At 45.4% G+C, this 25,801-nt stretch overlaps 1 protein-coding gene across 3 annotated transcripts; it reads left to right on the top strand.

Moving 5' to 3' along the window:
- The first annotated feature begins 213 nt into the window (after positions 1 to 213).
- Positions 214 to 25,801, top strand: SYDE2 (synapse defective Rho GTPase homolog 2). Of its 3 annotated transcripts, none has more exons than XM_052665862.1 (7): positions 214 to 337; positions 2,953 to 3,666; positions 11,428 to 12,527; positions 15,002 to 15,128; positions 19,191 to 19,372; positions 20,076 to 20,307; positions 23,545 to 25,801. In XM_052665862.1, exons 1-7 carry the CDS (start codon positions 229 to 231, stop codon positions 24,045 to 24,047), a joined length of 2,967 nt encoding a protein of 988 aa, XP_052521822.1. In that variant the 5' UTR covers positions 214 to 228; the 3' UTR covers positions 24,048 to 25,801. The 3 variants fall into 3 exon arrangements, with proteins under 3 accessions (XP_052521822.1, XP_052521821.1, XP_052521823.1); XM_052665861.1 differs by having other exon boundaries at positions 2,950 to 3,666; XM_052665863.1 differs by lacking the exon at positions 214 to 337 and adding an exon at positions 500 to 617 and having other exon boundaries at positions 2,950 to 3,666.

Raw genomic sequence — 25,801 nt, 5'->3', positions numbered from 1 at the left:
CTGCTGCCGAGGCGGTCCCAGCGCCCGGGGCGGCGCGGCACCGGCCCCCGTCGGGGAGCGGCGATGGGGCGGCGGGGGCATGCGCACTGCGGGGCGGCCTCTCGCCCCGCGCAGCTATGCCAAGTATGTGCGCGGCGGCGGCGCGGCGGCAGCCGGGCGCGGGGAGGCACGCCGCCATGGGGCAGCTCCCGCCGTGCCGGGGGGCCGCCGCCCGCTGAGCGCCCAGGCATGGCCGAGCCGCTGCGCAGGACGCTCTCCAAGCTGCGCGGCAGGAGGGCCCCGCGAGGGGCGGCGGCGGGCGGCGCGCACCGGCACGGCGGGGGCTGCGGGCCGCAGGGTAAGAGCCCGTCTGCCCGGGGCGCCGGGGGCCGCGTCTGGCGACGGAGCGCTGCCACGTGCGGAGCGGGGCGCGGGGTCGATCCCCTCGGAAGGGGAAGGGGAGGGGCGCGGGGCGCTGGCGCGGCGCTTCTCCGAGAAAACGGTACCGAAGCGAGTTTCTCGGCGCTCCGAGCTCCGCTCCGCTCCGCGGGGCTGTTGGCGGCGCTCCGTGCCGCCTCTGCCCGAGCCGTGAACGCGGTGCGGCTCGGCGCGGTGTCGGCGGGCGGCGGGGAGCGCAGGTAACGAAAAGGGAGCCCCGAGGCGGACGGGGCGGCTGTGCCGCGCAGGTCGGTGCGGGGAGCGGGCTGCGCCGGGCTTTGGAGCTGCATTTTTTTTCCAGAGTTTGCGAAGACTTCGCGTTTGTTTCGTGCAAAAGTAATGCTGTTCTGCAAGTTCCAACGTAGGTCCAGAATCAGCCCTCCGCGGGCGCGTTTTCACAACGTCGCTCATTCTTCTCGGGACAGAATTCCCCGTTTCCACGAGAGGCCCTCGCTGTCAGAGCGCTGCCCCGTGCGGCTCATCACGCGGCCGTTCGCTGCTCTTCGCCTCATGACCGTTTGTCATTCTCTCGCATTTGTTTCCTCCCTGTTTTTTTGCACAGTTTCATGCTTACGGACCGTGCTTTGACCGCGCTGCCGTCCCGCCGCAACACAGCCCCGCTGTGTGCCGGGCGGTGTGCAGATTGGGCAGGGAGCGGGTGGCTGTTGCAGCCCCGGAGCTGTGCGTTCTGCTGGACCGTGTGCGGTGGGACTGGGACGGCCGTTCCCCGCTGCGTTATGACCTGAAAAGCAGCGCCTGGCGTTGAGATGAGATGTTTGATATGTGTATGTAATAGGCACGGGATTTGTCGTGACCTCAGCTGAGCTGAAGCACTGCATCTGGGGCTCTGGAGGTGCTGTGGTGTTCCTGTATTATAACTTTAGTGATTTATTTGACCTTTAGTGTAGATGGAGTGGGAGGTGAGTTGAGCGCCTGCCTGTTTGTCTGCCCTTCTGTTTGTTCACCCCAGCACTGTGCGGAAGCCTTTTGGGGAGCGGTGCCTCATTCTGTGTTGTGCAGGGTCTTGGAAATGCTCTGATTGCGCTGAACAGAGCCAGTGGTGTTCTGCTGAATGAAGCTTTGCTCTGGAGCAGAGAGCACATTTGTCACCCCTGTAGCTCCTTGAGCTTCCTATTTATTTGAATTTCTGGTTACTATAACAGCTGTTGGCGTTTGGGAGTTGCTGTGCTCCGTGGAGCTGCTGGGTGCTCAGATGCTTGCATGTGAAACAGTTTGTTATTAAAATAAACACCCACAGAAGGACTTTCAGGATCAGGGCCAAACTGGAATAAAGGGGAAGCAGCATTTGCAAACACAGCCCTGGATTGCGAGAGCTGTGCTTGGAAGACCTAAATGCAAGTGTATCATTTGGATGGGATTCAGTGAGCGTTTGCAATCAATGGCTTTTGGCAGAGCTGGCTGATTTGGAGACTGAGAGTGGAGAGCTGTGTGGCTGCGGCGTGCCCCTGCAAGCAGGAGGTTATTGCAGTGCTCTGCAGCTGCTGCTGGCCGCTGTTCCTGCAGGAGGCTCATGTGGGTAGTGCAGTGCAGGGCTGCCCAGGTGTGCACTGGGGGCACCACAGCACGGCACTGCCCAGCGCACAGTGATTCTGAACGTGTCTCAGGGTCTGTGGGTTGGGGGCTGTGGGGTGGCAGCCCTGCAGAGGGCCTTTGTGTCCCTGGCAATGCAAGGAGAGGCAGGAGTTGCTGTCGGTGGGCATATGGATCTGGCATGGTGCATGTTTGTATTGGCGTAAGTGCTATTCCTCAGCTCCATGGAGAAGGGAGCTTTGGGGAGGTCAGGGTAGAAGCACCCTGCCTGTGGAACACCATTACAGGTTTAGCTTTGCTGTAGTACAGTTGTATCAAGTTTGAACTTGTGTATAGAGTTTGATTTGTTGTTAAATGAAAATGAAAAATTTGTTGTAAAATGATGTATTTAAAAACTTTTATTGATTCTTCCTCTCTTCTTTTTGTCCTCACAAACCAAGGGTTGTTCCTGCCCTGGGCAAAGTGTATGGCAGTAAGGACAGTCCTTGCTGGAGGCTTCTGTGCCAGATAGATCCCCATCTTTGTTTTCTACTTGAATCCTGCCCTGAACACAGGGTATGGCAGTAAGGACAGTCCTTGCTGTAGGCTTTTGAGCCAAATAGATCCCCACCTTTGTTTTCTACATTGTAAATACATCATAGGAACAATGGATAACAAACCCACTGCACGTACAAAATTACCAGAGCAAAAAGATCCTTTTCTGCCTAAGTCTGTCTGACCTTTACACAGAGCTCTCACTGCCATTTACCTAAATTACACGGTGTTAAAATACAGCCCAACAAGCCTGACTTTTCATTAATTACACACATGTTCTGCTTTGGCAGGCTGACTTGTAATTTGATGATAGCATCACCTTGTCTTTTGTCCTTTCAAATGAGGTCTAAGGCGAACGTGATACGATGCTGTATGTCTTCATCTGTCCTGCTAAAAGCAATGCGATATTCTGAGCATTTGTCTCTCCTCTCTGTCTTGTTCTAACAGCAGATCTAATAGAAAATGTATACGTAGCCCCGCGGAGCAGGAAGGAGCCCAAGTCTCCAAAGGCAAGCGAGCTCCCCGAGCACCGGCCACAGATGAACAGCATCACTGTTTCGAAGAAGCGCAACTGGCTGCACCAGAGCACACACCGAGCCCCCCACCTGGAGGGAGAAAGCACGTGTAAGAAGACACCAGGGGCTGTCACCCAGGCCCCACGGTCCCCCAGCTCACTGCCCTCACCAAGGGTGCGGGGAGCTCCTGCCAGGTCCCCGGCAGGGCCGGAGCGCCCCATCCTTGGCTGTGGTGCTGCGAGCGCCCTTCCAAATGCCACAGGCTCTGCCGCGCTGCAACGCTGTGCCTTTGGTGAAGACAACGATGCAGATGATGAAGGAGAAATATGGTATAACCCCATCCCTGAAGATGATGAGCCAGATGTCCTGAGAGTCCTCCATCCTGCTGCCCATAACCCTGTCACTGTGGACTGCCCCGCAGGCTGCTGCAAAAGATTGCCTGTCCGGGACCTGGGGAGGGCATTAGGGCCCCTCGATGTTCCCCCATGCTCCCCAGAGAGAGCGGGGGACACTCAGCCTGGCGAGCTGGGTCCTGCCGACACCGTGCAGCCCGGAGAGCACCTGCTGCAGCAGCGGCAGAGGTTTGCCAGCAAGCCCCAGAGCGTGCTGGCAGCAGAGGAAAATCCTGCATTTAAGTGCCCCTCAGCAGGTAAGAGTGTTTAGGTAGACAGAGATGTCTTATCCTCTGCTTTCTTTGTAAAGAATGATAAGCCTTTCTTATGTTTCTTTTCTCTTTCTCCTCCTTTTGTCTGGATCAAGCACATTTCCAGTAGCAGTGCATGTCATGTTCATTAAAAAGGAAAAAAAAAAAAAAAAAAAAAGGAAAAAAAGGCTCAGGTAGGGATATTGATACCTGCTAAATGTAGAGCGGCACAGTGACTTTTCAGCCAGTTTGCTCACCTGGCATATCTGGATTTGGTTTGCCTCTGCCTATGGAGTCAGCTCCAATTTGGAATCCAGTTCCAAACAGACCATGTTTGGTCTGGCTCCAAGCTGGCTGAAAAGAAAGGTTTTACCAAGTGGGCTTACTTAAGCATGTTAATGAGAGGACCCACTTAGTTTCCTTTCTGTTCCTTAGTGTCTCATTTGGGTCTTGTGTTCCAGCCTTTAAATTGCTTAATACTTTCAGAAGTTTCTTTAACCTACTGTCTGGGATTTTTAATAAATACTTTTTGAGAGATCATATAAATGCCATTTGTAATCATCTGCTTTGTGTGGGTATACAGTATTTGTGTAATTGAAAGTGGAGAGGCCCTGGAGCTCATTTCCAGGCTCTCATTCTGCATTGCCCTCTGGAGGAGCTCTGTCCCCCTCCCACTCAGTTCTGGCAAATTGGCCCCAGATCTGTAAGTTCAGAAGCTGCATTGCCTGGACTCAGCGCAGCGATGGCTTCTGGGAATGGGAGATGTTTCCAGAGGCACCAAAGCAACTTCTGTAAACAGCAGAAGAAAAAGTACTCTGTCTTCTCTTCTGGGAGCTCACATTTTGTTCTCCTTGTGGAAATACTGCTGATCTGAGTGTACTTTCAGTTCCAAAGTATTCTGAGAACATTTACTTAGAAATAATTCACTTTATACCCTGCATTAAATACTTAGACCAGTTATGTCTGCTTGCAAAATCACTGAAATACCATGATGTTATTTTTTTCAAAGCAGTTTGGAGAGGTCAGGATGTGGGGTTGTTGGGAAAGTCACGAGCACATTCTGCAGGCTGTTTGACTCCAATTTAGTCATGAAGCCCGTGATGTACAGGCGATTCTCCTTAAAAAATGAAACCCTTCATGCAAGAAGAAGAATGCCCTTTCTTTTTTAAATACTGAAGAAACATTTATTCCTGAAAGCAAAATGATGTGTTTAAAGCGTCTTTCCTGAAACCAGGAAAAAAGTGTGGTGAATTTCCCCCAGTAGGTTTGGTATGCTCAGAGCTGATTAAGCTACTTTAAATGCAGTTCTTCTTTGGCATGTATTTAACAGCGAGCAGAGTGAATGGATGAACTGGTGATGAGATGGATCCCTGCTGCTCAGTAATTGGCTTTATCATGGAGAAGTGATTTTTTTTTTTCCTCTCTTCAGTTAAGGTGTCTACAGTTATTTTCAGTCAGATTTAAAATGACAGCTCATCCATGTTGCAATTACTGCACATGTGCTGCATGGACAGTTTAATATTATTTGTGCTTGAACCTTGCTTGAATTACACAGTTGCTGCAAAATAGATGTCTGTATAGGTCAAGCAGTAACCCCTGACAAATACTCAATTTCTGCTTTGGGGAAAAGTCTGCTTATCTTTGTTACTGCTGTAATTTATTTGTGTCGGTAGTGCTTAGTACTAGAGTCTAAGAGGGATTTTGAGAAGCAAAGACAGAAAGAAGTAGGATACTACAAAAGACAGTAAAAGACACATTTTCATGACAATTATTATTATATACTCAGTATATTATTTTTATATATAATATATACAATTTTCATTTGATGCTATCTTCTTTGGTCAGTGCAAGTAGTTTAACCATTTAAGCTTTAAATAATGCTGCCTCATTTGGATCTCAAATGTTGTACAGAGGAAGCAGTCATGCTCTTTTTTTTTTTAATGGAAACTTGAAGGAAAAATATAAGAGTTTGGTTGCTGAAAGTCTTCCCAAACAAAGTAGTGAATAGATCTGTCCTGTAAATGTTTTGTTTAAATGGTGTATAGATTGTAGAGGTGTTGATTTTCCCATTGTCTTAACTTGCATCATTAGTTCCAAGTGTTAATCGGGTTAGTTTCTCCAGTAAAGGCCATGTATGCTAATAGGATTTGTCAGGTAATTCCTTGTTGAATAATTCTAGCTGTGCTAGTTTTTGGAAAGGAATAAAAACAAAACAGCCCTATACTACAGTAATTAGGAAACACACTTTTGTTTATGTATTTTGTTTATGTCAAACAGACAAAAGGTGGCAGTAAGTAGAAAATTTGCTGAGGTAGAAATGTAGAAACATAGCACCAGCTCATGTTCTAAGGCTACAGGAGAGGAATTTAGGTGGAAATTTACATGGACTGTGGAGCATGTTTTTCATATCACATTTAGAATTTTTCAAATGTATGAAGTTCTGAAGTAATTTTTTCTTACGACTGTTTGACTGTATTCTAGTTGAATGTGTTGCTAGACATCTGTATCACTATCAAGGCACTGAAGAATAGAGTCCCTTTGTAGTTCCTGCTTTTGCCATAGGTTTACATTGTGGATCTTCGGATAGGGCCTTTTTGGAGAATTTGTAATGCTTCTGCTTTTAGTACCAGCATTTAGAGGGTAGGTTTAGACTTTTATTAGGAAGAAATTCTTTACTGTGAGGGTGGTGAGACATTGCAATGGGTTGCCTGGCAAGATTATGGATGCCCCCTCCCTGGAGGTGTTCAGGGCCAGGCTGGATGGGCTTTGAGCAACCTGGTCAAGCAGGAGGTGTGCCTGCCTATAGCAGGGGGTTGGAACCAGGTGATCTTAAAGGTCTCTTCCAACCCAAACCATTCTATGATTATTTCTGGGAGTAGTGCCTAACTGATCAGTGGGGTCATTTCATGTCTGTGTCTCAGAAGCCTTCTACTAGGGCATGCTGATTCTACCTTGTGAGAACCCTGGCTATGCTTTTGTTACTAAAAATGTGTGCTAGCTAGATGTCTGGCTGCAAATTCCTGGTAGGAAATTGATTTTTTTCTCAGCACTGCAGGAGGCAATGGTTGGTGCTGTGTTCCAGTTTAGCTCCAGCTGGGCACGTACTGGGGTTAATCTAAGCAGTGCTCTTCCTTCACTTAAATGGATGCTCTTCTGGTTTATAAATTTATTGTTTGGGGCCCAAATGATCTTTGTCAACAGGCCAAGAAGTGTGTCCTGCTTCTGTAGAGCTGAGTGGCAGGATTTTGGGGGGGGGGGTGACATGTAGGTTTTGAAGGCTGTGGGCCTACCCAGGGATCTGTCTTTGATCCGTTCTGGTGACCTGCTGTAAGGACCTGCTGGGGAGCGGGGTTAGGAGTTGTAGCAACCGCAGAGTTGAAGCAGTTAATGTGAAGTAGTTATTTATTTCATCTTCTGCTTTGTATGGAATCATGTTTCTGTCATCTTACTGGGGAAACAGAGATACTTTTTATCCCATGTAAGAAACCACCAAGGAAAGAGGAGGTGGTGCGAGCAGTCCAAAATGAGGCGCGCCTGGCACTGGGGCCGATGGCGCTTGGTGCAACGCCAGCATTCTAATGAAGCCTGCTGTGGTCTGTGTGACACGGAGAATCATTAACGTTTAGAATATTTGCCAGGAATTCATTCCTGTTTGCAGATAGCAAGCTCTTAAGGCTGGCGGGTGACCTGAAGTGCTGTTAAACATGCTCGTTGTCCCCTCTCGAGGGGTCCCCCAGCAGGGGGCACTGAGGACTATGGTGGTGCAGGGTCAGCCCGACAGGCTCTTACAGCATGGTCTGTGTAAAGTAGTGTGTGACTTCTGCTCCTGAAAACGTGAGCCCAGCATTGGTGGGTTTGTCACAGCTTACTTAACGTCTGTGTATATTTGGTGTTGTACTGGAAGAAAATGAACAACTGTTACTGAGTGCTTAGAGCATTCTTTTTTACCCTTTTAATAGTTTCTCCATCCCTTGACTCTGAAGTGCCACGTGGGGTTGAACACAGAGATCAAATTATTCAAAATGGCAGTTTTCATAAAGGTTTAAAAAGGACTTATCTTTTAGCAGACTAAGAGAAGATTCTTCCTTTTGTTTAGATAATTATTACATAGAAATAATTACATTCTATCCTCATTTAAGGAAGTTTTTTTGCTAATATGGACAAGGGAGGTTACTTTCCTTGCATATTAGTTGAAGTTGCTTGCATTTGATATAGCATGAATTCTCTTAGAACTGTTTTCAGCTTTGCAGTGAGTCTTTCTATCAGAGTGGATGTAGAACTATCTGAGGATGAAATGGGCCTGAGCTGGAGTAAGTTACCAGCCTTTGGCATCAGTAGAGCTGTGTTATTTGTGTCAGCTGAGGATCCAGATCAGTATCTCTTCTGGAATCTAGCACAGAAAAATAGGAGCCTTTTTTTCATTCAGCTGTCATTTGCTCTGAGATTGATTTTGAGCTGTTGGGACTTTTCTGTTCTGATTTGTTGCTTTTGGGGGGGAAAGAGAAAAAAAAAGTTTTCCCAAGGAATACATTGGGTTGACTTTTAAAAATAGAAAATAAAAGTAAAAAATCTAGGACAAAGGGAAGCTTTGGTTTTGAAAATTATAGCAGCTTAGTACAAGCTGTATTTTTTTCCTCTTCCTAAAATGAAATGGCTTAGAAGTTAGCTTTCATATCATATCATTTTTCTAGAGATACACTTTCAGTGTCAGATGCAGCATATTAAGTATTTCAGGAGGATGGCAGGAAAAATGAAATTACATATGAGCTTTAGTTGGGTCAGAGCTCAGCATTTCCCTTAGTTATTATGAGCATGGCTGTTTGGTATTTTAATATCTCTGTGATGAGGAACTGATGTTTTCTGACTTACTCATCTCATCTTGGGGTCCCGAAAATAAATCACAAGCTTTCTCATGAGCTTTAGAGTTACTCAGAACTCTTCCTTAAGCGAAGTGGAATGTTGTACATAGAATGGGATAATCAAATATGCCTGTAACATAGCAGGCATTGTTGGCAGGCAGTCTGACAGTGTCACGTCCACCCAGGCACAGAGGGACAATGCTAAGCTGGGCCAGAGATGAATGTTACCGTGTGGGATCATGACGTGTGCCTGACAGGCTGTGTGCTGTGAGTTTGCCTGCTGTTCCTGTAGGGCAGATCTGTGTAGGTGAGGTTTCGGGCCCTGCTGTCCCCTGTCCATGAGAGGAAGGGCAGCTGATGGCTGTGGAGCACCTCATGTCCAGGGGCCACCTGCCCTGCCTCTGTGGCTGTGGAGAGTCTTTGTCCCATGTGTGGCCATGCTGTGAAACAAATAAAAGCTGTGGGCTTTACTCATCCACCTGAACCAGCTCAGAGAGGCAGCCCTGGTACAAAGCCATTTGGCTCAGCACTGCTTGTCCCTCGGCAAGCTGTCCATCCCTGGGTTGGGGTCTCCTTCGAAAGCTGCTTTCTTCTGCACTTTGTGCAGCTGATGCTGCCGGGAAGTGTGAGGCGGGTGTGTGGAGTGCATTGTCAGCTGCACCTCATCATCACCCCCCTGCTGCCTGGGCTATCATTGGCACCCCAGTGCCTCTGGTGCTTCCCTTCCTCCTGCCAGTCTTCCCTAAGGCATTTCTGAAGTGTCAGATGCCACCTGTGTGGAACGGAAAGGAAGCTGGGCCAAGTGAGCAGGCTGGGAAGTGGAATGTGATGCGACTGTGCTGCAGGTCCCTATTGCAGCTCGTTAGCAGTCATCATGTGTACATTTGGAAATGATGTCCGTACCTCAGCACATCGCTGGCATTAGTGGGGGCATGACACTTGTGGGATTGGTCCCACATAACCAGCTTCTGCCAGCTGTGTTTTGTTTTAACCCCTTTGTGATGAAGGCAGCAGAAGTCATACCTGTGAAAGTCAGAATGTCGGGTTGCCTCTGCAGCTCTCCTGAGATGGAGGAAAGTTGAATGGGCTGGCCTGCTTTCTTAAGCCCGTGCCAGAGGCGTGGAGCAGAAAGGGAAGGTGAATGTCAGCACAGCACTGGCTGCTATGGGGTGTTCTGGGCCAGCGCAGCTATACCGCGACCCGCAGCACAAGCAAGGCTTTGTCCAGCTCTGTCGTACCCCGTGTCTCCTGCCAGCTGCTGCCAGAACAGCAGGCAAGGAACTCCTCCAAGAAATGCAGAGCTAAAGGCATTTTCCTCTGTTGCTCTCAAAACCAGATACTGTGTGCTGTTCTTTATGACTGAAACTCTGCTATAAAAGCACTCTTTTAAGCAAATAGTGATTTGGACTTACTTAATAGTGATTGGAATTAGACAGTAAGCATCAGAAAAATCTGTAAAAGAAGCTGCTGTAAAGAATGATTTGCTGTGTACCTCTTTCCTTGTACGCACTGTGAGTAGGGTTTGCCTTTCCTCAGTGAGCAGTGGGGTGGATTCCCCTGCTAATATAGGCATAGGACTGTAGGTCTCTGAACAGCTGGGGCGGCTGCAGCAGCAGGGCTGAGTGTGACCGGATGCTCTGGTTTCCAGCCGGGAGCACAAGGCTGCATGAGTGCTGCCAGAGCTTGTCTGGGATGAAGGGATGGGATGGTTGTTCTTACAGAAGCCACTCATAGTGTCTCAGTGGATAGAAAAGTGGCTCTAAGTGAGAGTACTCATGAAATTTTATTTGTTCTGGCCTTATTTTTCATCTTGCACACTACAGCAACTCAAGTGAATCTGTTACCTTTTCTGCAGTCATTACTGCCTCATGCTGGTGGCAAGAAAAAAGGCTTGAGCTGAAACTCAGTTTTGGGGTTTTCTCAAACATTCAAGCATGAGGAGAGCTACAAGTTCGTGTCTCTATGAGTCATGCACAGAAATTACTGATAGCAACTTCTTATTCTGATTGTATCCCTTCATTACTTGTCCTGCACTGTCAAATGAATGTAGATTTTCTTTTCTCTCATTCTTTTCCTCTTCAACATCAGTGCCTGTTGTTAAAATTATTTTTGTTCCTTGAAAAGAGATTTTCCAAAAGATTTCCCACCATGGTGTCAGTTGGGAACTGTATAACTTTAAGCCCTGTCACAGGGTGGCTGTGCCAGGAAAGAGGGAAAACTGCTGGCACGAACAAGGCAGTGCACAGTGCAGCTTTTGGAATAAATAAATCCTTGTTGCTTTCCTGCTCCTCCCTGCAGCAGAAAAGGGGAGCTGAAAGAAACGAGAGAAGAGGGGTGAGACGCTTCTCCAGAGTTCTTTTGGGTAAGAAAGGGAAATGCAAAGTAAAGTAGCAGTATCCTTTACCAGGGATGTGCATGTTTCCTTTAGACTTGAGAGGGCAATGCTGATGTGTTAATCTTTGTTGCTAACTGCTTTGTGGGCAGAAGTGCCCTTGTCATTTTCCAGTGCTTTCCTTTTGAGGACTGATTTCATTGCACCTGTGCCCCAGGAATGCAATTGTGTCTGCCTGGATGAGAGTGATGTAACGCAAATGGACAAGAGCTGAATGCAATGGGTGGAATAGCTCATTTGTTTATCTGTAGTTTCTGGCTCTTTCATCTCCATAGAGCAGAACAAATCAGGCTTCTGACTATGAACTGCCAAATTTGGCTGCACAGGTCAACAAAGCACAACACTCTGGGTGCTTGTTAATATCTCTAACCGGTGAACGACAGTCATCTGAATGAATTGCATTTATCAAGTTAAGACAAATCAAAGTGTTTTCCTCTAGTTCGATATTTTATTTTCATTACTGTGAACTGCACTTACAGAACATTTGTTTATTCTCTTTAATTTTTTTTCCTAAAGGGCCTGGAGTTGTACTTGCACACAAGATTGATATACCAATAACAGAAGTTTCTCCTCCAAGTCCTAGTCCCTTGAAAAAAAGTGGATCAATCAATTGGCCTTTCCCCGATCGAATCAAATCTCCCAGAACTGTGAGGAAGCTTTCCATGAAAATGAAAAAACTGCCAGAACTCAGCAGGAAGCTGAGTGTCAAGGGAACTTCAAGCCATAATAGCTCAGATAATCCTTCTTCCCTGCAGAAAGGGAGCTCTCGGGATACAAGCCATACAGCGTCTTTGCCATCTTCTGGAAACTCAACTGCAGCTGCCAGCAGGAACGTCATAAGTCGTTACCACCTCGACAGCAGTGTGTCATCACAGCACACCTACAAAAAGAAAAGCTCAAGGAATTCCAAGTCCTCCAGCAAAGGTGGTTACCTCAGTGATGGTGACTCTCCTGAACTTTTAACCAAATCAGGCAAACATGGACATGAAACCAAGTGTGGGAAGGGAAAAGAGAGCTTTCCAAGTAACAGTGGTAAAACTGAGATAGATATCGATGCTTTCAGGCACTACAGCTTTTCTGATCAACCCAAGTGTTCCCAGTACATCTCTGGACTTATGAGCATTCACTTTTATGGTGCTGAGGACTTGAAACCACCAAAAATAGACTCAAAAGATGTCTTTTGTGCAATACAGGTCGACTCAGTAAACAAAGCAAGAACAGCCCTGCTTACATGTAGGACAGCATTTCTAGATATGGACCACACATTCAACATAGAAATTGAAAATGCTCAGCACTTAAAGCTGGTGGTGTTCAGCTGGGAGCCCACCCCACGGAAAAACCGTGTTTGTTGTCATGGCACTGTGGCTCTTCCTACTCTCTTTCGAGTGACAAAAACACATCAACTGGCTGTCAGACTGGAACCAAGGGGGCTTATTTATGTCAAACTGTCACTTATGGAACAGTGGGAGAACTCTCTTGATGGTTTGGATGCAGATCGGGAACCAGTGATGTTTGGTGTAGATGCTCGAAAAGTGGTAGAGAAGGAAAGTACAGGCCTGATGGTGCCGCTTTTAATTCAGAAATGCGTAATGGAAATTGAAAAAAGGGGCTGCCAGGTACTGTATATATCTTAATGTTTTGTTAATGTTGCTGCGTCTGGATCTTTGTTGCAGATTTTTTGCACTGTTACTTCTGGAGCAGGAGTGGTTTTTAAGTTATTTTCTTGCTCCCTCTGTGTGGTGAACGCCAGTCATTGTACTGGGGGGAGAACAGCAGGACTGCGAAATCACTGCTTCCAACTTTGCTCTTGTAAAGGAGAAGAACATTTGCTCACAGTAGCTTTAGGACTGCAGCACCCAGCACATAGAGTCACCCTCAAAATAAGGCAGAGCTGAGATTAGGATTTGGAAATGTCTGAGGCACAGATCATTACTTAAGGACTTAGTGTACTGACACACAAGGAGTGTGGTACTCCCTCCACATTTGATGCAAAGCACGAAGATGAGGAGGGGCTATTGAGAAGATAGATTATTTGTTTCCTCACACTGCTTCTCCTAGCCTTTCTTCAAGTTGTCCTTAGGATTAGGAAAGGCAGTAAGGCCCACTGTGTTCTCTTCATCTTACTGCGACTTATGTCAGTTGGTGTAACCCAATGGAGAAAAAATGTTGTAGAAACAAATCCCCCGTTACAGACTAGAAATTTCTGGACTAGAAATCCCCCCGTGCTAGACTAGAAATTTCTTAGGAAGGAAGATATGCAGTCCTAAGGACAGACGTGGCCCCTTGGTAATTCATTTGAAATTGTGAGAGGATTTCTACATACTGCTCTGTAGACTGTGAGCCCTTGGTTTCTGTTACTCTTGTTGCTGCCCAGGTGAAATGGAGAGGTAATCACAACTACCACTGTTACTACTTTTAATTGCTAACAGTTTGGCTATAGTTTCCTGGTGTTAAGAAATTAATGGCTACTTATAACCTAGATTGAAATATACAGACAGGAATAGTATTTGTATGTAATTATTTTGCTGAAAGTCAGTGCTGATAACTGTGTGATTGTCATTGTGCTTCTCCTAACATGCAAGTCGGTGGAAAAAAGAAGTTGTATTCTTTCCAGTATTTGTGTCTCATGGTTGCAGTGTTTTATTTTGGGCTTATTAGCACCTAGTCATGCAAATGATTTTGGGTAATCAAGGCATCATTGGTAATGAGGCGATTGGGATCTGAGCTGTGTGCACCTGGTGCTTCTGAGCATAAAATCTAATTTGTGCATTTGCTCAGGGAGAAATAAAAATGCAAAATATACTGTTAACTTTTAACCATGCACTTTTCTGACCTTTTGATTTTCTCTTAGAATGCAGACTACTGTCATGATACGTCGTTTCCACCTGACTTTCAGACATAGTGTTACAAAACTGGGTTGAAATTTTCTTAGGCCAAATATTGAGTCTTATTTGGTCTTGGGAAGGAGAGAGTACAAATTCCATTGAGTGACTTTCCAGGCATTTAAGCAGGAATTAATGTATGGCCAGACAAATACTCTTCTTTGCAAACCTGGATATGCACGTTCTAAGCCAACACAGACCGCATCAAGTTTTGAGCTGATTGGTTGTTCAAGTCCACAGCATTTTGGGGCTAACCATGTGTTCAGTACATCTGCCTGTAAAATCCATTAAAATTAAATTAAAATAATATATGTAAGATTTAGCTCCTCTCAGTCACGGTGGTGATGAAAATGAAAAATACAGCAACAAAAAAATGCAAAATTGGAGTGTGTGAAAGCATGTAATTGGCTTAGTAATACAGTCCAGATGTGTTGTGGAGTCACTCCTAGCATCTTGAACACATGAAATAACCCTTGCTTCACATTAAATGTTACATGTCATTTGAAATGTGGAAGCCAGCGTCTTGTCATCTTTAAAATAGCAATTTGTGAATGTCGTTAGAACGCAGTATTCCTAATTCTCTTGAAATCCTTTCTACCAACATCAAGCAGAGTTTTAGTTACAACTAGCTTTTTCTTGTAGGAAAATGTTAAGGGTCTTTTTCCTTGAGAGATTTATGACGTCTCTTGTTTATTAGGTAGTTGGTTGTGCTGCTACCTTTTTCTACTAATGATTAATAACAATTTTGGAACATGTTCTAATGTACTTCAGAATGACTTTTCTCTTCTTTTCTGCTTAAGGCCCAGTTTTATCTTATATAATTATACAGTTATTACTAGAGAAAACGATGGTGACCTGCGTAGGATAAGAGGAGAATTATGTTTATTTCTTTGTTTCCCAAGTTTTACGTAAAAGTAAAGTCCTGAGTGGATTCTGAATTACCTGATGGTGTGCTTCTGGCTTACAGCTTGGGATGGCTCAGTGAACACTGCTCAGGATGTTTCCTGCTGTAGAAAGCTTTGGCATTAGTCACCTGTCAGTTGTCTCTTGAGTAACTTTCGATGGTGAATGTAATCAATTAATATTAGCAGTTGGCAATGTTTGAGTTTTCTTAACAGTTGCTGTACATGCTCCCAGGTGAGTCCAAACATGATATGTGTTCTGCTTTGCGGGGATAACTGATGTGGAGCTGTGGTTCTTGCCCATAGGTTGTGGGCCTGTATCGGCTGTGTGGCTCCGCAGCGGTGAAGAAGGAGCTTCGAGAGGCGTTTGAGAGGGACAGCAAGGCGGTGACTCTCTCTGAAAGCCGGTACCCAGATATTAATGTGATAACAGGTAATGATTGGACTTCTCTTTCAGTATGTAATTTTGTCATGTTGGTAATACACCTTTTAGAAGGTGAGGCTCTGAACTAGCTTTCTGTTGTCGTTTAACAAGTTATTAATTCTCTGTACTGCGAAAGCAAGCTCAGTAACGTCAGAGGTGTGTATTCAAGTAGCTGTGACTGGGAGGGAGGAGGATGGAGTTCCATTGACTCATGAAACTTGGTGTAGGAAGGGAACCTGCACAAGGTGCTTCCACAGTGGCGTCCTGGTGAAGGAGAGGGGCTGGGGGCAGAGGAGCAGGAGGTCTGACAATACTTCTCTTCACCTGCCCCAGCTTTTTAAGGGAGCGTTGGTGCTCAGTACTGCTGAAATTGTCAGGTGTTTTTGTTGTTGCTTAAAGGCCAAACAGTTTTGTAGCTATTGATGGTATTTGTTATTTAAACCAAAGTTGAGCTGATCTCAGGGAGCGCAGAGTAAACTAATCACTGGAGGCAATTAGACAAGAACATTTCATTACTTCCAATCCAGTGATGGAAAATGTTAACATCAGCAGCCAGGGTGTAAATTTTCTGTGCCAGAACACTTTGTGACATTCAGAGGCACTGAGCAGTTCTATCCCATTTGATTGTTTCACTTCAGTGTATTGGGAATTAATTTTGTGTTCAGTACATTTTGTAATTATTCTAAGTAGTGTCAGAAGATACTGCCCAGTGGCATTTTCTTTGTTAACTAAACCTTTTGTACAGACCCAGCAGGTCAGGTCACCTGAACTCCTTTGGCCTCACGGTTGGGCTCATCATTGCTCACCAGCACCAGCATTCTCAGCAGCAGAACCTCGGGCTGGTGTTGCACTCTGCTGTGTGTGATGCATCCTCTGCTGGGAGAAGGCGAACAGAAGAAGTAAATAATAGAAATGATCTTTTAACTTAATGTTTTTCTTCTCCTTGCAAATAGATACATGAAAGAAGCAGTGATGATTTCTAACATGATATTTATAATTCTTGAAAACTTTTGTCAATTTTAGTAAATCAATTGCACTGTAAAACAGCAGGAACTGTCTGATGCAGACAAATGTCAAACAGATTCTCGGTTAATATGAATTTTTGGCTAATGAAATATTTGACCTATTTGATGTTTAATTTTGCAATAATAAAAAAGGCATCACACTCCCATGCTACCAGAAATGATATAAAGCAGAACTATTTGCAGAAATGTTTCAGGAATATCATGGAGAAGGATGTTGAAGCTTCCTTGTATGTGTGCAAAAGAACCTGCAAAGCATCACAAGCATTGTGTCCGTGGGAGCACTGTGTACTAGGAACCTGCTGTTACTGGTAGAAGCTGAGCTCGGAGCTGCAGGAGTGCGCAGTGGAGACAGCAGGCCCTGTCAGGGCAGCAGTGTCTGTGCTTTCTGTCATGGGTTTATGATGCAGTGCTGAATCTGAAAAGTGTACTTTAATGCCACGCTGCCATCTCTTTAAGCCACATTGATGAGGGTGAGCCGTTCTTTGCTTAGCTGTGGGCGGCATGGTTTGGGCATAAAGGTGAGGCTGCAGTTTGTGCTGGCAGGGCTGGGCTACCTGCTATGCTCAGCATGGGAGTAAAGAGCCCGCAGAGCACAGTCTCACTGTACAGAGAGCCTGGGCAATGGCTGTTTGCCCCGGTTCTTCATGCTGTGTTTGTGGTGCTGAGGCTGCATCTCGTGACTCGTACTTTCCTAAGCCAAAGCATTTGTTCCATAGAATGTGAATCCTCAGCATAAATCTTGGCACATTTGGAGAGAAGTGCTTTCTTGTGTCCTTTTTGAAATTTGAGTAGCACTGTTTTTCCAGATGATTATACAGATTTTTTTTTTTTTTTTTTGACAGCTCTCCAAAGACCAAAGAATGAGCATTTAATGATTAAATCTTTACTGAGAACTGCCCCTGGGGTTGGCACAGGCTTACAGAGGCGCTCGTGGCTCAAAACCAAGCGTGCTGCCAGTTTTAGGAACTGACCAGTAGAAGTTGTTGCATCATGTCTGTTCTCATCCGTGTGAATTCATATCTCTAAATAAAGCGTGTAACACTGTTAACAGCTCAGTGGGCCAGAAAAATGAGGGATCACTGAAGTGGATGGTAATCTCAGCTTGCTGTCTCCATTTGCTTTGTAGGGTGAGGGGTCGTGGCAAGGAGAACATGCCAATGGGTTAGCAGCAGGGAGTATGGCTTCCTGCAAGAAAACGGCTAATTTGGCAGAGTGAATAGCAAAAATGAGTAGAAAGGCCAAAGGGCATTAGTGGATTCCAATCTGCCCTGTTAACCGGGGACACTGAGGAACGTGATTTAATGATTTGATGCTCATGGGTGGACTAGGTGATCTGGTGGTCTCTTCCAGCCTTAATGATTCTACTGATTCTATGGTTCTAAGGTCCTTCAGGTGGTAGTCTTGTGGTTGTGGTTGCTGTCAGAGGAATTCCCAGTCATCAGCTGTGACTGTTGCAGTAGCACTAGCTGATCTGACTCGGACATATATTTAGTCCTTTCCTGCTGTAAGCTGATTCTGAATTTGGCCTTCCCCACCCAAAACATGGCAGTGTCAGCATTTCCTGCTGGTGCTTTACATAGATAAGAGGGAAAGGCATCCCAGCCTGTGCTGTGCTGCGCCTCCTGCTGCCACATTGCTCTCATTTTCGCCTGTGGATGCACGTGGGACACTTCTGAATTGAGAAGATGAAATATCATTGGTGGGAAGAGAGGAATGTGAATAAATTACTAAACAGAAGCGTAGTATGCCACTTCAGTAACTGCTCTGCATAAAAACAGAAAACCTCAAAGCAAACAAAGAAGCCCAGAGGAATTTGTGTTCAGGAAAACATAGAGCTGGCTGGTTTTGTTTCTCATACCCCTGCCAGTATGTTCCTGTGGTGTGCCAGGGGGCTGTGTGCCTGCTGCTGGCCTGCCCAGCCAGAGGGCACTACTGCCGGGTTGCGCTGCTCTTGGGGCAGGGCCTGGCTAGCTGCCTCTGCACTGGGTGCACTCCTCATTTCTCAGTGGTACCAGTTAACAGCGAGAAGCCACTGCAAACGTGGCTGCAAAGGGGAACATTAGCTTCCACTCCTTGTATTTTTTATAAACTGCCTCATAAAAAGCCTTTTGCAGTGTGATTCAGTTTGCAGCTAAGTTATGAAGACAGAATTGATATGAACTGTTGCTTTATCAAATAGCAGAACATGATAGTATTTACACTGATGTGGGGTTTTCCAGAGCTGTGTGGAGCATGTGCCAAAAAATCTTCTGTCTTTACAAGTGTGCCTTATCTTAGGACAGACTGCTCTGTTAATTACAGTGTCCTCTTTCAAAAGATTTTTAATGCATCATTTCTTAACAAACTTCTTAAGCTGTAATCTAGCTGAATGGGCAGATATTTATGGTCTGAATGCTTTTTCTTTATTCTTTTAGAGGACAATAAGAGCTGATTGTTTCCCTCAGAGCTTTTAGTGCTGGCTGTGCTGGATGTGCTGCCCCATGGCATTATGTTTGTGTGCTTTCCAGGGCCAAGCAGAAATCTTCTGCTGGGTTTTCTTCTTATAGTTGCTGAAATCGGCTCATATTGAAGTGTAGCCAGCTTTTAGCATCAGCTTACATGAATGCATTTCTCATTTGTTTGCATTTGTGGAAGGTGTAAAAGCTGGATGCAGTGCTGCCAGGTTGTTGCGTCCCGCAAACAAGGAGAAAGTACCTCTCCTCCAGCTCTGGAGATGCAGCTGTACGTAGTGCAGCTGGTAGTGAAGCTGGAAGAGCCCAGAGCTGGGATGGCAGCAAGGATGTGAGTGCTGCAGAGCTTCAGGAGCAGAGCCGCCCACTGGCTGTAGCCAGAGCCTGTCCTGTGCAGAGAGCTGCTGCTCAGCTTGCTGGTGTTGTTCTACCTTTACTGCCTCCTCCTGTCCTTAGCTCCTGAATTTGTCACTGGCACGAGGAATTTTCCTGGGAGATATGTGATTTCTGTGTGCCTTAGTGCTTCCAACCCAACCCATTCCAAACAGTGAACGTGCAGCTTCATGACAGCAGCTGTTCTTGTACCTCTTCTGAAGGTGTCCTAAAGGATTACCTGCGAGAGCTGCCCTCTCCACTGATAACCAAGCAGCTCTATGAAGCAGTAGTGGATGCCATGGTGAAAAATCCCTTGAAGATGGCAGCCGCTGGTTGTGAAAATGACCCGAGTGACTCTGAGCACACAGCAGCCCTTCTGGATTGCCTCCCAGATGTTGAGAAGGTGAGCGATATTAATGGGGTCAAGTAATGGTAAATTGCCAGCTTCAGAAAATAAAGGAGTTTTTTCACACTGGATTTCAAACATGTCAAAACATGTACAACTGTTTTCTGAAAACATGGATTTGTCATGCTCCAAGTCTTTGAAAATACTTCAAGAATGAAGGTATCTGGCCATAACTTTCATTTAGGTGTGCCTTTAGAGATCATCTCTGTAAAGGTAAGCAGTAAAAATGGCACTATTTTATTTTTAGATTTCAGGTAAGCTGTTGTCATTTACAGCAGGACTGGATGGCCAAACAGCTAGCAATGGGTTATTTTTGTTGAAAGCTAAGTAAACTTCTGGAAGCTTGTTCTGACACTGAAGTCTTTCTAAGGGTTTCTTCATCTTCTAATATATCTGGTTTGCTTGTAGTGCTTCTGCAATCTCTCCCTTCTTTGATATCTCCTCTCCGCTGCTAGAAAACTCGTTCGTGTAGAACTGAGATCAGGTGAGAAGCAAGATGAATTCTACCAGAAATTCAGTCCTACTTTGTTTCCTCTGCAGCAGTCTAACACAGCTCTTTTATTCAGCACTTAGCTGTTCCACTGCTGGGTGTTGATAGAAAAGCTTGAGCTATCAGCCTTGGTATTATCCCTCTAGAGCAGTGATGTTAAGGTGACAGTGCTGCAGTATTGTGTTTCCTGATGAGTGTTTTGTTCTGCAGGCTACCCTGAAGATGCTGTTGGATCACCTGAAACTGGTGGCTTCTTACCACGAAGTAAATAAGATGACCTGCCAGAACTTAGCTGTGTGCTTTGGGCCCGTGTTACTGAGCCAGAGGCAGGAGACCACCAACCACAACAATAGAGTCTTCACAGACTCGGAGGAGCTCGCTAGTGCCCTGGACTTCAAAAAACACATAGAAGTTCTTCACTATTTACTTCAGCTGTGGCCAGGTACTGTTTCACTGATCTAATCAGTGGGAACTGTCAAACTGTTGCTGTATGTTTTTAATGTGACAGTGTAGATTAATTCTACAGGATAACTGAGCAGAATCAGGATCTTTAAAATATGAGGTACTGAAGCCTTTCGCCTGCGAAAGACCTCATACAGGTGTTCGCAATCGTTAGGGACTCATCGGTCTGTCCATTTACCTCGGTGCACACCAATGTGATGTATGGTAAAATGGCGTTTATTTGATCACAACAGAAACTTATATAGCCTTGTACATCTTCGTCTACGCCCCTCTGACTCCACGTACAACTTCCCTATCTGGTTACTATTAGCAACTACCCGAGGGTAGAATGCCTCAGGGTCGTCTCCTGGCCAATGGACATGTGGAATGTCCTGTTTCCTCCTTATTTGGTTTATCTTGGTCTTCCTTCTTATCTTCAGGCCATTTGTTGTCATGGTTTCGCAGGGGCCGAGGGGCCCCTGCCGACCCTGTTCGGCAACAGGTACTGTGGCAACACCTATTAATGTAAAGAAATCATGTAGTCATGTAGTTACTCTTTGTATTAAACCACTGCTTAATGTAAAGTTTATTGTTCTAATTACTTCTTTGCCAAATGGCAGCAATTCAGTGAAAAGTGCTTTATGTAAGTAAAGATGTCAGAGAAAGCAGACCCAGTGGTAGTAATATTCCCATATCTGAACCTTAGTTAGTTTCTAGTTCTTATTGTTTTCCTGCTTTCTTGCTTCAACCATTCAGGATTCTGAGTATATGGGATTCATGAGTTGTTTGGTCCCTGAGAGACTCAATGGTTTACTTTATTTCTACATTTATAGTTAGGCAGAGCTGTTCTTGTAGTAGGGGCCATGCAACTTCTTATTGTTTCTCCAGAGCTTTGCGTAAGGAAAAATGTTGTGTGCAAGTACCTTTTATCTCATGTTTCTAAACTTCAGAGCTCAAATGCTTTTCCACGAGCTGGGGTCAGTTCCCAGTAATGGAAGTGAAATTCTAATTTGATTTAACTACTGAAGTACAAGTGGAGTTAATTATTTCTGCAAAGATTTTCCTTTCAAGGACCACTTGAATGATTATACAGCGTTCACATGTCCCCAGCTGTTCAGAGAGACAGTTAGTGGAGATACAGTGACATCAGTGAGCTGCAGCGAACTCCTTTGCATTTCATCTTCTGCAGTTGCTTTAAGGCAAGATCAGGCTGAGATATTTGGTGGTTTTTGTTAAGTTTGATAAGAACACTGTGAAACAGCATTAGATCCAATGGGCTTAATTTTGTATTCAGGTATTCTTTGACCAAATTGTTGTCAGTTTCCTCTCTAAATGGAAGATGTGTCCATTGCTCCATGCTGTAGTTCCTTCACTCTTCACAGTGCTTTCACTGATGGTGCGGAAAATTGTCAGCTGGTTAACCTGGGTGTTTTAATAACTGTTTTTCAAACCTGAACACTGTAAACCCTTATGTTCTTTAGGGAAGATGTAGCTCATCTTAACAGCTTCTGAATTGTTCCCTTTTAGAACACAGTAAGTGCTCTTGGAAAACTACTGATTTTCTGCATTGAAACAATTGCAGTTAATCTAGGGGAATAGTATGTCGGATTGTATTTCTTGTTAAATTTATGTGATTTTACTTGAAGTGGAGGCTGTCTGCTTTTCATGGAGAACTGGGAGCACTTAGGAAATACAGAGGGTCACAGAGGGGTTGGTAGGCAGTACAGTGTTGGTTAAAAGTTAACAAAGATCCGTTTCTGGCAAATTAACAAAAAAATAATATAATATAAAAATTCCAAACAGCAGCTGTCTGGATTTGCTGTGTATTTAGGGGCATGAGGTATAAATGTGTGTGCTCTAGTACAAAGTGTGGGATAGACATGCAGACATGTAGACTTTCATCTTAGTAGTTCATAAACCATATAAGAAACATAGTGCCTCATTAAAGAGATCTATATGATTGCAAAAGAAGCATTGAAATCCACACAGTATTGTTGTTGAGATGAGTAAGATAAGTAGAGCTCCTCCTCACCTTGAATGGAAGGCTGAAGTCCTCAACTTGCAAGAAGCATGCAAGGGCACAGCTAACTTAGAGGTAAAATACAAGTGCAGAGCTGTGAGCGAGAGAACTCTGGTGAGCTGTAAGCAGTGCATCTGGACTTGGAGGAGAGATTGCAGTCTGGACTCTTCCATTTTATCTTGTGTAGATTGGGGCAGCTTGATAATCAACATGTTGTGTAAAACTTCAATTTCCGTGTTTTTCCAACAGAAAACAACAAAGTCCTTGTTTGGCTAGAACATGCAATGCTGGCAAGTTATTGTTAACCCATGGCCCTTCATCTTAATGGAGCAGAGTCTGAACAGAAGGGCTTTTGTTACAGTGAGAGAGGGGGGAAAAAGCAGTGATAGTTATTGTGCACTACTGTGAGATGTAAAGCGAGGCTGGAGCACCCTAGGGGGGCTGCAGTGTGGGCAGGGGTAGCACTGGCAGCTCTGTAGGGAAGCAAGGGAACGTCAGCGAGATGCTGAACAGTGCATTTGTGCATAGAAAGTCTGTGGCTAATTACGGGTGGGCATGGTCTGTTTAAAACATACAGAGATTCTGCAGCTCAGACATTTAATAGGTGCAGGCCAGTAAAATTGTGTGCTGTTTACCATAGGAAGCCAGTAGCAGAGGAGGTGGCTGTTAGTAACTTGTGCTGTGTAACCATGAGCTCAGGTAACTGCTGTAAGCCCATCGGAGTACGCTTCTGGTTGTGGCTGCTTAGAGAAATTAATGCCAATGAGCTTCTGTTAATAAAGCGGAACATCAGGGCAAAAGAGAAACATGAGAATTCAGCTCTGGTGCATCTTCAGCTTCTACAAGTGTTTCTCTGCAGTGGTATTTTTGTTGTTTTAACCTCCGTTGCTGTGGCTGCTTTCTGCTATTCCCTTCAGCCAAGTGGTTTTGTTTGTCTGCACCAGAGCTGGATGGTGGTTACCTCATGCCCTGAATGTAACCTGTGCTCTGGGAGCATCTCTGCTGAGGGAGGATTTCTCTGCTGCAGTTTGGATCTGGCATGACTCGTCAATGCCAAGGTTTTACAGCGGTTTTCCTAATGGTATTTGATCAAGCAGCAGTAGCACGGTGTGTTGGCTGAGAGTCTGCACGCATCACGCATGCCATTTGCGCTGTCACGGACCCTTTGTGTTGCCATGTGGATTCAGCCACACAGGTGTAAAATTTTCCTTTTTTCAGTGCATCACTCACCTGCCCAGGAACCTGCACATCCCAGCACGCCTCCCGAGCACTTGTTGTCCCTGCGTTACCTGAGGCCGCGGCGGCAGAGACCGCAGATGCTGAACCTGAGCAGCGCTGACGCATGCGGGATGCTGCGGCCAAGGCCAGCTGGCCTGGACAGCCCTTCCAGCAACCGCTACGCAGGTGACTGGAGCGGCTGTGGGGAAAGCTACTTCTGCAGCCCCGGGGACTGCCTGGGCGAGGCAGACTATGACGATGTCCCTTCGGAGGACTCGGAGAGTGGGGACGACAGCAGCAGAGTCGATGATGCCGACGGCCTGATGAAGCGCCCGCAGCCCCTCCCCGGGGAACACGCGTTCCAGAGCTATCTGACAATGCAGGCGATAGACTCAGCGGGGAGCCACAGGGCGAACCTCAAGGACCTACAGGAAAGTATTGATACCCTGATAGGAAACCTGGAAAGGGAACTCAACAAAAACAAGCTGAACATGAGCTGCTGAGCCCAGTCCTGCGTGGTGCCTCCTGCTGCGTGCTGCAGCAAGGCTGTGGCCTGCCGTGTGAACGAACCCACTGACAGGCATTCCCTCCTGTTTGTGCATTCCTTGTAGAAGAGCGTGTTAACCTGATTCTGGTGTTTAAGGCAAAAGCTGAGAGACCACAAAGTGGCTCCACGTAGTAACATTTCTCCCTAAAAATGCTGTGCCCTTTGGTGGGTGGCATCTGACAGCAGGGCAGACACCATACGCTGCTTGTAACAGCAGGGCTCTTCCTCCTGAAACTCAGCTCTGGTACAGAAGTTCCTCTCAGACTAATGCTGCTTGGCCTGAGCTTTGTAGCATCAACTTCAGACAAACTCATTTTACTATATATGCAATGGCTGCTATGAAAAGTGCTTTTTATATATATATATATATATATAATAATAATATAAATATTTATATATAAAGTTTTAATTGTACAAATATTAATGTATTCATGTATTAACACTTTTCAATAATTATTTAAGCAAGCAAAAATTAAATATTTTTCTAACCTTGTTGTATATATCTGTGTACAAACATGCATGTCTCTGTCCACCTTGAGAGGTCCCGGAGTTCTGAAACATCCCATTCGAAGAGAGTGATGCCAAGAGGAAGCTGCTTTGTGTGTAGCACAGCACTGGATTTGTGCAGAGAAACACATCCAGCAAGAAGGCAGGGTAGATGGTTAACTTAACAGCTTCTGAGTTGCCAGGCATTGGTTCACATGTGCTCCCCTCAAATCCACCCCAACCTTTTACAATAGTTGTGAGGGCTTTCCAGGATTTCTAGCAGTGAACTGTGCTGCTGCCCTTCAGGGTGATCAGTGTGTGCAATAAGGAGATGAACACACTGTTCTGTAGTTTTATTCTACAGATTTTTCTGGTTTTTTTTTCATGTAAAGGAGGGTCCTGAGGTGCTCACTTCATATTTTCACACAATCACAGAATCCTTAGAGTTGGAAGGGACCTTTAAAGGTCATCTAGTCCAGCTCCCCTGCAATGAACAGGGACATCCACGGCTGTTTTGAAGACTTCTGGTTTGTCCTGGTAAGCTCAGACTTGGTCCTGGCTGTTTTGATGCTTCTTTCTGCTGCAGAGCTCCATGTGCATTAGTTGAGCTGCATGTTCTGGCTGCCGGTGGGAGTGCCTGAGCCCCTCTGGCTCTGGAGATGCAATCTCAAGTTCTACACAAAGGCAGTCAGGTTTTCTGACTCTTTCGGGTAAAGTGATCTCCCCCAGTGGAGCCGGGTGGGTGGGGTGTTATGGGAAGCAGGGTGGGATTGTGGTTCAGCTCTGAGACGCCCCGCACCGGGGCTGTGTCAGCCAAAAGGACAGAGCGTAACTCCTTGTTCATCTGGATGGTACTGGCTCCCTGCCATGGGTACTGTGGGTAAGTGCTTTGCTCTAACCGCTGCTTCCTTGTACTGCTTGTGAGGTTATTTATTTACAGGAGCAAGGAATTAAATACTAGGACAGACTTCATCCCTCTTTTTTTAAGAATTATTTTAGCATGGTCTCAAATGGTTTAATCAGTCCCGTTAATTTATTTTTTTCTAAGTGTTAAAGGATTCATAACAGTTATTGCAATATAATGATAATGTATGAAAATGTAAATTTAACCGGAAACATTTATCAATAAATCAATGTATTTTTTTAAACTTTTATACCAACAGAACAGGCATACATTTTGAACAATAAATTTTAATTCTAAATAAAATTTGATGAAGAACAGAA

Source organism: Tympanuchus pallidicinctus, unplaced genomic scaffold (genome assembly GCF_026119805.1).
Source record: "Tympanuchus pallidicinctus isolate F22 unplaced genomic scaffold, pur_lepc_1.0 scaffold7, whole genome shotgun sequence".
Lineage (NCBI taxonomy): Eukaryota > Metazoa > Chordata > Aves > Galliformes > Phasianidae > Tympanuchus > Tympanuchus pallidicinctus.
Note: the sequence above shows the minus strand (reverse complement) of the source record. Positions and strands in the feature narration are given on the sequence as shown.